At 42.0% G+C, this 10741-nt stretch overlaps 1 protein-coding gene across 6 annotated transcripts in view; it reads right to left on the reverse strand.

The window, feature by feature from the left end:
- Positions 1-214: 214 nt before the first annotated feature.
- The window catches only part of mef2cb (myocyte enhancer factor 2cb), a 64362-nt gene continuing 53835 nt past the window's right edge, over positions 215-10741 (reverse strand). For 2 of the 6 annotated variants that reach the window (XM_046035108.1, XM_046035107.1), the window contains exons 7-10: positions 5359-5531; positions 3824-3953; positions 3264-3399; positions 215-2868 (exon numbers count right to left, since the gene is read on the reverse strand). In XM_046035108.1, coding sequence (XP_045891064.1) covers positions 2616-2868; positions 3264-3399; positions 3824-3953; positions 5359-5531 — 692 coding nt within the window. In that variant the 3' untranslated portion in view covers positions 215-2615. Of the gene's footprint in view, positions 2965-3259; positions 3400-3823; positions 3954-5358; positions 5532-10555; positions 10604-10741 lie in introns of those variants that run through there. The other 4 variants (XM_046035106.1, XM_046035104.1, XM_046035105.1 and 1 more) reach the window with 3 other exon arrangements.

Consider the following 10741-nt stretch of genomic DNA (forward strand, 5'->3'; position numbering starts at 1 on the left):
ACAAGAAGGAAAAAAACAAAGATCTAAAGTTTTCTCCACGGCTTTAGTTAATATTATTGTCAAACCTACAGAACTCAAAAGAATCATCAGGACATGTTGGCATGTTGGGCAAATGAGCAACAAAACAGGTACATTTTTGTTGTGGGTATTGACTATGCAGCTTGATATCTAAAGCTACATTTGACTGACTGAAATTGAAATGTGAAACCAATTGTACATTTGAGCAAATTCTTTTATTGTCTTATTTCAACGCTTGCAAAAACCATAAATGAATGTGAAAATAAAAGTTGAGTTTACAACACAGAAATGCCACTGGCTTTGGTTTCTCCACACTTATGCTGCCTGAAACATCATGTTTATTTTTTTTTCTCAACCTTTTTGTATTGAATTAAAAAAAAGAGAATAACACCATTATAGAGGCTCTGCCTCTGTTTGACTACACAGACTGTATACAGTAACAACATAGTGAACCTTCATGAAATATGCACATAGAACACTTAAGTGACAGCAGATATGGGAGTGGGAGGCAGAGAGATATGTGGCTAGTTTCATTGTTTAAAAAAGAGAAAATCAAAACAACAATTTATTTAAAATAAACAATTGTGCTTCTTTCAGACCAGCATGATCAATTTGTCCTTGCGTATCTGACGCTGAACCGTCAGGAACATGTGGCAAATGATGTGGAACCCTGTTTTGAAGAGTGGAACATGAGGAGTCACAAGACGGCACAGAATTAAATTAGGTTTGCAAATGATCAGGGATAATTATTAACAAAAATGTATTCAACAAATGATATTCCATAAATATGATTAAAAAAAAAGTGTAGATTGGGTCATCTTGAACACAAGCTAACACTGTGGTGAAGATTTGAGATGGAGCAGAACACTGATTCCAAAACATATTTTATGAGATTATATTACTATATTAGATAATTAAGGTTAAGAATATAATATCTGATGCATTAAAATGCATCTAGACATGGATTGAGGGTCAATCATTTCACTCGTCAGAATGACAATCATGTGTCAGCATTTATTTCTGTGTCATCCCCAGTTCCAGTCTCATGACATTTTCCACTAACAGGTTGTTTTTCAGCATTCTGGCCTGTCTTTCCTCCGTGACACAAACCCTGGCAATGCTTTCCAGCTGGTTTTTAAGGTTAGACTAAATACACCCCTGAACAGCAATGTTCAGGGCTCAAATTAAACAAACCAGACAACATGTGCAACTGCACATAGAAACTCCACTAAGAAACCAACAAAAATCATTAGTATATATATTTATATATTAGAAAGCTATACACAAGCATGTTAATTTCACAGATTTTTTTTTTTTAAAGATTCTTAATATTACCATTATTATATATAATTAGAAATACACGTTTAAAAACAGACCTCTACAAAGATAAAACAGTTCAGCAAAGCATTGGATCTCAGTTTTTCATGGCTTAGGGCTTCGAAACCCTGTCATTTCCCATCTGGGCGAACTATCCATCTCTTATTAGCAAAGCTATCAAAAAACACATTCTGGCTTATAGAAACTACAAAAAGCCACAAAAATGCTTTGCATTGTATTCCTTTCATATGAAAATAGAAGCAAGTGTATCGTACAATTGTTTTTAATTTTTTCCTTTTTTGATTATCAACATTGAATATTAATACTAGATCCAGAGTTTTCTTGATTACACTAACGTAGCTCTTAGATCAGAGGGTGGTCCTTGCTCAGCTCCATTCTTTAAGGGGAGCACTAAAATCATCAAGGGTTCCACACATTTAGCATTGGGTCTGCCTGTTTACCTGTACAATCCTTCAAATGTTGCATAATAGCTTTTCATTTAGTGAGTAAATAAATCTTGTAATGTCTGGCAACTTTTGACCCCTGCCCTTCCCCCCTTGACCTTCTATTTACATAAATACGTTGAACCTGCAACATGACATCATCTAATGTTAACACACATTTTTGCAAGGGAGAACTGCAGAGAAGGTATATAGCAATGAAACTGACACTGTACACATGTATTGTTTGTCCAACTCAAGTGCTAAGGTGTTTTTCCACTGGACACACTCACTCTCATGTTAATGTTTTTTTTCTTTTTTTTGTCTCTAGTCACTGATATATCGCTGAGGCAAAGTGTGAGTACGTTTTATGAAACAGAGTACCTGACTATTTTTTTTGTTTATTTGTTGATATGCATATATGTACACATACACACACGTGTAAAGATATATGCATACATGATTCTTTTTATCCACACACAATACAATTTATGCATAGTTCCCCAACAAAAATACCCCTATATCCCATCCCAACCGACACCCACCCTCCCAAACCCCCATTACAACACCCCACTGGTTTATATAATGTCAATATGTATAGCACACACACAATCAGCAAAAAGAAAAAGGAAAAGAAAAAAACGAAAAGAAAATTCAAACATATTTTTGAAAAGGGCTGTCCCTTTTCTTTCCTTCAGCGTTAAAGAGATAAAAGGAGAGAGGCCATGGGGTTGGTTGGTGAGTGACTCGTGATATCGAGTGAGAGGAGGAAGAGGAGGGAACGCCGCGTTGTCGGGGCTCAGGGCAACTCGGGGCACTGCCGGGGAGTGGTCAGAGCTATCATGTCGCCCATCCTTCTGACAGGCGCACCCGTTTGATGGAGGGGCTCTCGCGCTCGTCCAGGGCAGGCCGGGCCAGTCCCAGAGGTGAGTGGAACTCATTCCTGTGCTCATCACGGTCGCTGCCCTCATGGGAGCTGCTACAACTGCTCAGGCTATCAACAGGGGAGCGTCCCGAGTCCTGGCGGGACGAGGGGTTCTGGGGAGGTGGTATTCCGCCACCGTAGCCCCCCGGTGTGCTGCTGGTGCGATCTCTAGGAGGAGAAACAGGTTCGGACTTGATGTGCAGGCTTTGAGCAGAGGGCAGGGAGAGATTTGAACCCTGACATAAGTGAGAGCTAGAGCAATTTCTGTAGGAAGGAAAGGAAACGCAAGGGGTTACAGAGTTACAGAGCAAGAAGCAAAGTGATTCTGAAGTCAGTGTGTCACACGCAAACATGCATGAAAGCACGTATTTACACACACACACATACACACACACACACACACACACACACATATACACACACACACAGAGTCATATTCATGAAAACAGGGAGGGAGGTGTCACATTTGTGTTGGACCTTGCAAGTCAAGGTTGAAAACAGTGATAATTTATGTGTTACATCATGCATTTAACAACACCTCAAATTAAGTTCAATGCACTCACCCTAGCTGGCCAAGGGCTGAATGCTGCATGTTCTGAAGGTGTTGCTGTTGCCACCCGCTCATTGAGCCGAGGTGAAGGGAGCTGCCGCTGTTGAAGCCAGACAGGGAGGACAAGTCTGCACTGTTCAGGGAATACTCTGTGTACAAACACACAGGGGAAGGAGGAGAAGGATGTAGATTAAAGGTTGTTCAAAGAAGTTCAAACAAAGTTGCAAAGAGAATGCAGCTCGGAGGAATGCAGCTGTGATGCTACATGAATGTTTTCCGTGTTTGTTGGTGTGACAATAGCACCCTCTGCTGTAAGACTGTTGCATAACACTTAAATCGGAAAGGAGGCTTCAAAAGCAACATGAAATGAGTCAAATAATAATTTTTACAGATGCACAACATCTCAAATAAAGCTTGATTTTTGTTTAAAGTTATTTAGGTACAGTACAGGTTACCTGAAAACATGTTGCATTATCTAAAACATATACAAAGTGATTACGGAGAATGAGCCTTAATGGACAAATGAGAATTTAATGTATAAAGATCACACAGTGCACACACTGTGGTACATACCGGTACCATAAGAAGTAGAGATGGCAGATGGGTAACCACCCATGCCTTGTCCTGGTAGAGTGGGAGTTGCTACTGATACCACTGGGGTGGCCAAGGACTGAGCAGACTGAGAGTTGTTTATTCTCTGGTTCTGTGACAGAGGAAGAGAAGACACAGAGAGCAAGAGAGAACATGAAATCAACTCCCAGACAAAACAAACAAAAAACTGCAATAGACCAAGAAAGTTTTTTTGGATTTTCTTTCTTTCACTCAACAGATGCTGAGAGAATGAATGTGGTGCCAACTTCTGAGGAAATTAATCACTTGACATGCGGCACGGCTGAACCCTGCCAACCCTATCATTTACCACCCTTACCGAGGGCCCACTGTCGCTATAGTAACATTGGTCTCCATGGCAACGCAGGGTAGCCACGGCAAGGGAGAGGCACTTTACTGTAGCAGAGGGGAGGGTTTGGCAGAAAATAATGGAGAGTTGATGCTAAATGAAAGTGTACTCTTTTGTTGCCCTTCATGTCTGCATTCTGAATGCAGCACAAGATTCTATAAGCAGGTAAAAAGAGGAATTGAAGGAAGGGAGGAGTAAGATACACTTGGGTTGAGGCAGAAAAGAGGCCAGGCTGCTTTTACTCTGACACACCACTGGATGGCAATGTGTGCCCTTACAAAATGTAATGTAAGGCGTCGGAGTCTTCAGCAGAGTCAGCAACAATAAAGGTGAAAGTTACTCTGGAGTCCGGGCGCTTTTCTCAAAAACGCTGTATCTAGACGTAATAATCTTAGTGATAGCAAATTTAACGCAAATTAAGAGGTTAGACTCAGGTGACTGCAACGCTCTTACTTCTACAAGGCACATTATGCTCTCAAGAATTACATTAATCTGTTTCTGATTAGAATATCTATCTAGGTCTATTTAGAGATGTTTTGATCTCTAAATTTGAGTGGCAGTCTGACTTACCAATAGCAGATCGACATCCTCAGACTGACGGCAATAAAAGGGGAGGGTAATAAATTAAAATTAGTGAGTGAGAGTGAGAATATAGAAGTGGTGGCTAAATGTGGATCTAGGGATGGAGCTGCTGTTGGATTGAGCCAACCAAAACAGAGCTAATGTGAAAAGAAGATGCTAGTTACTATTGTAACTATACTAACTTAACACACCTCATCAGAAAGACAGGAGAAAGAAATATCGGGGCCAACATATGCACACAGACGCAGCAGAGGAAATATATCTGACAGTATATCAGACTCGGGCTAAAAGAAATTTAAAGAAGGGTGTTGGTTTAAGAAGCTGCCAAGGCACATGAGAAAAATAACAATGTCATGTACCTAAAGTCAAGATTATCACAAACATAACCTCATCAACCCAAGTCTGATATAAAGAGATGAAAGCAGCGGAGACGACATGAAAGGAAATAAACAATAGCAAACAAACCCGAGAGACCCCCCATTGATAGGAAGACATAGGCTACAGTAAGGAAAGGGGGTGAGGAAAGGCGGAATGAAGACATGAAAAAAGGGATAGAAATATGACTCACGATGGAGGGCATGTTGTTCTTGGCGCCAGGGGGGATGAGCACACGTAGGTCAGGTTTGCGGTTGTTCATGCCTAAGTTCATGGGTGGGGGAGACTTAGCCTGCATGTTCTTGTTCATGCCACCGGGAGAGACCAGCAGACCTGGTGAGTTGCGGTGGTTGCCATATCCATTTCCTGAGAGCAAAGAAAGGTTGGGGAGAAAGAGGCAGAGAAACATTAAACATACAGATGTTCTTGAATGGTATTTGAACCAAAGAGCTAATTCTAAACCTGTTTGAAAAGTTTAATGAATCTTTAAAATCCTGCTGTCCATGACAGTGTAGCCTAATGAAGAACTACAGGAATCCATTTTCGGCTTACTGTGGTAGAAATTGTATTAGCTCACTATTCTGAAGAGACTTGTAAATTGTGTTTTAAGAAAGTGGTACACACTAAAAAGAGTACTGTTTTTGTCTAGATGATCACCACTTTTTGCATGGTGGTGATTTGCTTGAGAGGACCTCACCCTCCACCTCAGTCGCTGTCAGTTAAGGCTACATGTGCCATGCAACAGCCAGTGAATCGTGTAAAAACATCTAATTACGGGTAGCAAGACCACAGAGGGATGGGACCCATCATTTGGCCATCAGAGCTAAACACGAGCGGTTCTTCGAGACAAAGACCCTGCCTCGGGGTTGCCACCAGATCTGCATTCCCCTAAGTACGGCGGGCCAAGTGCAGCACCCATTTCCTCCTCAAAAACCGGTGGGGCGAAATCCCAGCTACATCATTAAAAAAACTGAGAGTGGAGCATTCTCGCAAGCAACATAGTCTTTGTTTCTAACCCAATCCCGCAGGCTGTTTTTCCCCTTACTTCTCCTTCCTTCTTCCAAGGGGTAGAACACAGGGCACTGTGTGGACGTTCCCACTTGAAAGACGGGCAGGAATTATACGTTAGACATAAATGAATTTCCTAATCATATACTCCAGGGGAAAATGAGTCGCAGATGTCTTCCTGGGCAATTTCCCTCGCTGATCTTTGTTTAATTTGAGAGCGAGGTTTTTGTTGTTTGGAAATGAAAAGTCTCAAAAGCTCAATTTGAACAATCTGAAGAGTAAACGACCGCTAGCGGTGAGAGAAAATGAGGCTGTCTGACATAAAACGAGAAAAACAGTGTGGTGACTGCTAGTGTGTGTAAGTGTTTGTGCCTCTGCTGGCATGTGTGATGTGTAAGCTTGCATAAGTTGATGTTAACAACATTGACTTTGTGTGTTATTGTATTTTTTGCTGCATACAATTGTTCATGTGCATGATTCTATATAAGCACCATTTTTCTGTCACATGACTGCTTATGCATGAGCCATGCATATGGATGCACATGTGTGTTTTGTATTGGACCCTCTTAGTTCCAGTGTCAATCTCACATTAGTAAAGAGGCAGCTGCCTCTTCAGTTTTCCCGCTCTCTCATTCTCATAGCTGGCCCTTTGTGAGATTGAGTGGGTGCATGTGGAGATAGATGAATGAGACCTCACACACACAAAACAGACACGCACACCACACACATACACGCACTTTAATAAATAACACAGCAGGAAGTACATCACTGTTTCTGTACAGATGAATAAAAAGAGACCGAGCCATACAGAGACATTAATACACACTTTGCTCAAGATGACATGGACTTCATCTTGGTGACAGTTAATCAGACATCTGTGTATTGCCACCCTGTGGAGATGGCTGCAGTCCAGTCAATTATCTGCTAGATGACTATGATCATGAAAGGCATAGGCCAGTCCTTAAGCACTTCAAAAGTAAAATCATTACGTAATTAAGCTAATGAAGCAAGCACTGTGACTCAAATCTTCCTATTCTGTAGCTTGATCACCCTGATTGTAGGACAGTTGCATTCAATAGCGACACATTGGCTGGGCTAATGTATCTGTCGAGGACGCGACAGAGTTTATTTCCACTACCCTCCTCTAAGGCTACTTTGCACGGTCAAGCTGCAGCACAGCACCGTTTAGAAGAAGTGACAAAATTATACACAGCCCAGCCAGGAGTAAGTTTTGCTGCTGTATAAAAATCACACATAGAGCACAAAATCTGATCTCGGATTCAGATAAGCTTTTTGCTATTTATGCGGTGCAGGGGGGCAGCTGAGTTCAAAGCTGAAGGATTGCAATCTGTCTCTATAGGTGCCATGGTAACAACTTAGTGCACTTTGAGATGTATGTGTTTTACAGGGCCCTCCCTGTGCTCATTCTCTCTCTCTCTCTCTCTCACTCTCTCTCACACACACACAGAGACACACACACAAAAGAGAGGTGTGGTTAAACTCATGTACATTTTACTGTTACTGAACAAATTTCTGATGTCCTGTTGTGGTCTAACAGGCACGCTCCATTCTATTCCCCATACACACACACTCTTCCGTTGCGGTTTGGCCAAATGTGCATTCAACCCTGAAATCTCCAACTGAACTAAGGTGTCACACTCACACTTACAACTTGTACAGTTGGTATGCGGTGCTGCCAAGATTGAGACACGTATTGTTTGATCTACTGAACCTGACTTGTTGTCGGTTCTTGTATGAATGCTTTTTAGCTTGACTTTCTGTGTGATTTTGCCCAGACATGTCTTAAAGATGTACCTTGTGTGTAATTCATTTGAGGGAGTAATTGGTGTGTGATCAAGGTGAGAGGTGACAAGAGTGTCTCGTTAATTCGTTGGTGAGTAGAGTGCTGATCGGAGCGACAGCTACGTAATTGCACGAACGGAGGTTTTTACAAGCCAAGGCCTTGGTCCGGAGCTCCCTTCATCAGCTCTCTTTCACTCATGTTCTGTTTCTGCCCTCACCTTGCGCTCTCGCCTAGCCAGCAAAGGAGTTGACAGACTGAACACATACTGTATATAAATGAGCGAACATACACATGCACGTTCACACTTCCCACAGTATTTCCATAAAAGAGACATGATGACTCAGCCTTTCAGTAACATGCCCTATTTGCACCGGACTAGAATTACCTGGGGACCTTATGTGATCTAGACTTTACCCCCATGTCTGGGTTTCATGCGGCGTATTTGCACAGGATAAACAAAAAGTGTATGTTTCAATTAAATTTACAGGATGATCTCCAGATGTGAGTGAAACACATTGCATCTTCGTGCTTATGCAGCAATAAAAGGGAAGTCTAGTATTATACATGTTTGAAGTTCAAGTAGTTAAAAGTCATGAAAACACTGTAGCTAGGTAACTAACAGCGAAAATGGACTTATTCCCTTTTAAAAAGGGTGAATGATAGTGTGCTTATTGTAACTTCATAATTATTATAAATACAAAATACAAAAAAAAAGTTACTTGCACGCTATGACATTTTTTAAAATGTCAGTTTGTGTCACAGTTAATAGTCAGAGCGATTAGAACATGTCCACTTTCAAAGTCATGAATACTACATCAGCAGGTTGTTCAAATGGACTACTCTCACAAGCATGAAAAACTTGAACCCATGGCACCACATAGGCTATAACTACATAAATCCACTGCATTTGCACTTATAAATCTATCTATTGTAAAATAAAAAATATATACAAGGCTGAGACAATTTACTGAGATGACAATTTAAGCTAAATCCATCCAAATGATCAGAAGACCCGTGCTTGGTGAAATATGGTAGGTAATCACCGGTGGCGTTATAACTTTACAGACTGAGCACATCGCAGATTCTTGCGGGATTAAGAAACAAACAACTTCTGCAATCCTTCAAAACTACAGTAAGGTACTCCAGGTATGCTAATTCCATGTCATTTTCTTTCTTTACACACAGATGGAACCATGACATCTGAGGCACAAAGGAGGTGTTTATGTGCATGTATGAACCACACACACACACACACACACACACAGACTCCTCTTATGTCACTTAGTATACACCACTTAAGACACTCGTACACTGGCCAGACAGCTACTTGTACAATCATCTTATCAAAACTTACCGTGAAGAGAAGAGGAACATTAAAACAGTCTTTGTGGTGCCACAGTGGCTGGGCCACCTCACACTGAGTCACTTCGAGGAACATCATTAAAATGGCTGACCAAGTTCACAGAACACTTCCATCTGTGTTCCCCCACTGTTTCTTCTTTGCACACATGCTTCCACCATCAGTGGATATTCATCACTGGGGTTTCCCCCCCACACACTTTTTCTCTCTCCCCCTAGATGAGATTTAAGAGAGCCCTGAATGGAATCTTTTAGCTCCCACATGACTCTCTCTCCACGTCGTGTTTTTCGCTGCTGCTGAGCGACACACAGCTCTCACAGAGCGCCTCTGTTCCTTCGGCACGGTGACACAAAGCCTACATTTGAAGCATGCTCTGGAGCACGCCGTCGACGGAACACACGCCACAACAAATGGTCCTGTTGTGTGTGGGATGAGTTACCAGACAGAGAAACCAGGCATTGACCCCTTGTGATGGAGCCCTAGGGGCCAGACAAGGCTGCCCAGCTGTGCCCCACTGACCCCCCCAACTCTTCATTTTTACACTCTGCACTGTACGTCAAGGCTGTAAAATTTAACCCTTTAAAAGGGAGTCTCTTTGCCATAAACTTGGTCCTGACATGTCCTCAGGGCAAACCCATTGACACACAGAAGCCAGCACATAAGATTCCTTACACATGTTCCTCAAACATGGGTTAATCCACTCTCTATGGGATCATTATGGCCATTCCAAACATTGAATTAATTTGGTTGCAGACATATGATAGCAGTTACTGTGTAGCAAGTTTGTGTGACAAAACTGGGTTAATCCAAATATATGGATGGTGTCATTTTGAATTTACGTCCAAGTCCAAGAGGTAGTAAAAATAAAGAAATGGCTCATCAAGCAGAGAAACAGAGAACATTTAACGGTACATTCAAAAGTCTAGCATCTTGTCTAGCAGCCTGTCAGTCAATCTCCTGCTGCTAAACCCAGGCAGGATGTATCACAGCCCCAGCACTGGGCAAACATTCCCAGGTGAAACTCCACAACCACTAACATCAACACATCATGGACAAAATCTCCACTTGGGTTTGGGTTACTATTAGTCATGGATTTTATGGCCCAGAGTGGGTGAGTGGGTGCCCTGTGTGTGTGTGTGTGTGTGTGTGTGTGTGTGTGTATGTGTGTTTGTGTGTGTTAGCAGACAACTATGTGTGAGAAGAGGAGGCCATTCTTACCAGCACTGGTGCCTGCGCCAGTGGTGAGGTCAGCACCCATGAGGCCACCTGAAAGATGAAAGAGAGAGAAGAGCAAAAGAGAGAAAGCCATTAGAGGATAGACACCCACATAACATCCACTATGCTTCCTGTCTCTTACCTTGCTGGCCTTTCAGAAGCTACCTCAATTTAATCACAATCTGTGTG

This window comes from Micropterus dolomieu, linkage group LG21 (genome assembly GCF_021292245.1).
Source record: "Micropterus dolomieu isolate WLL.071019.BEF.003 ecotype Adirondacks linkage group LG21, ASM2129224v1, whole genome shotgun sequence".
NCBI classification, from domain to species: Eukaryota; Metazoa; Chordata; class Actinopteri; order Centrarchiformes; family Centrarchidae; genus Micropterus; species Micropterus dolomieu.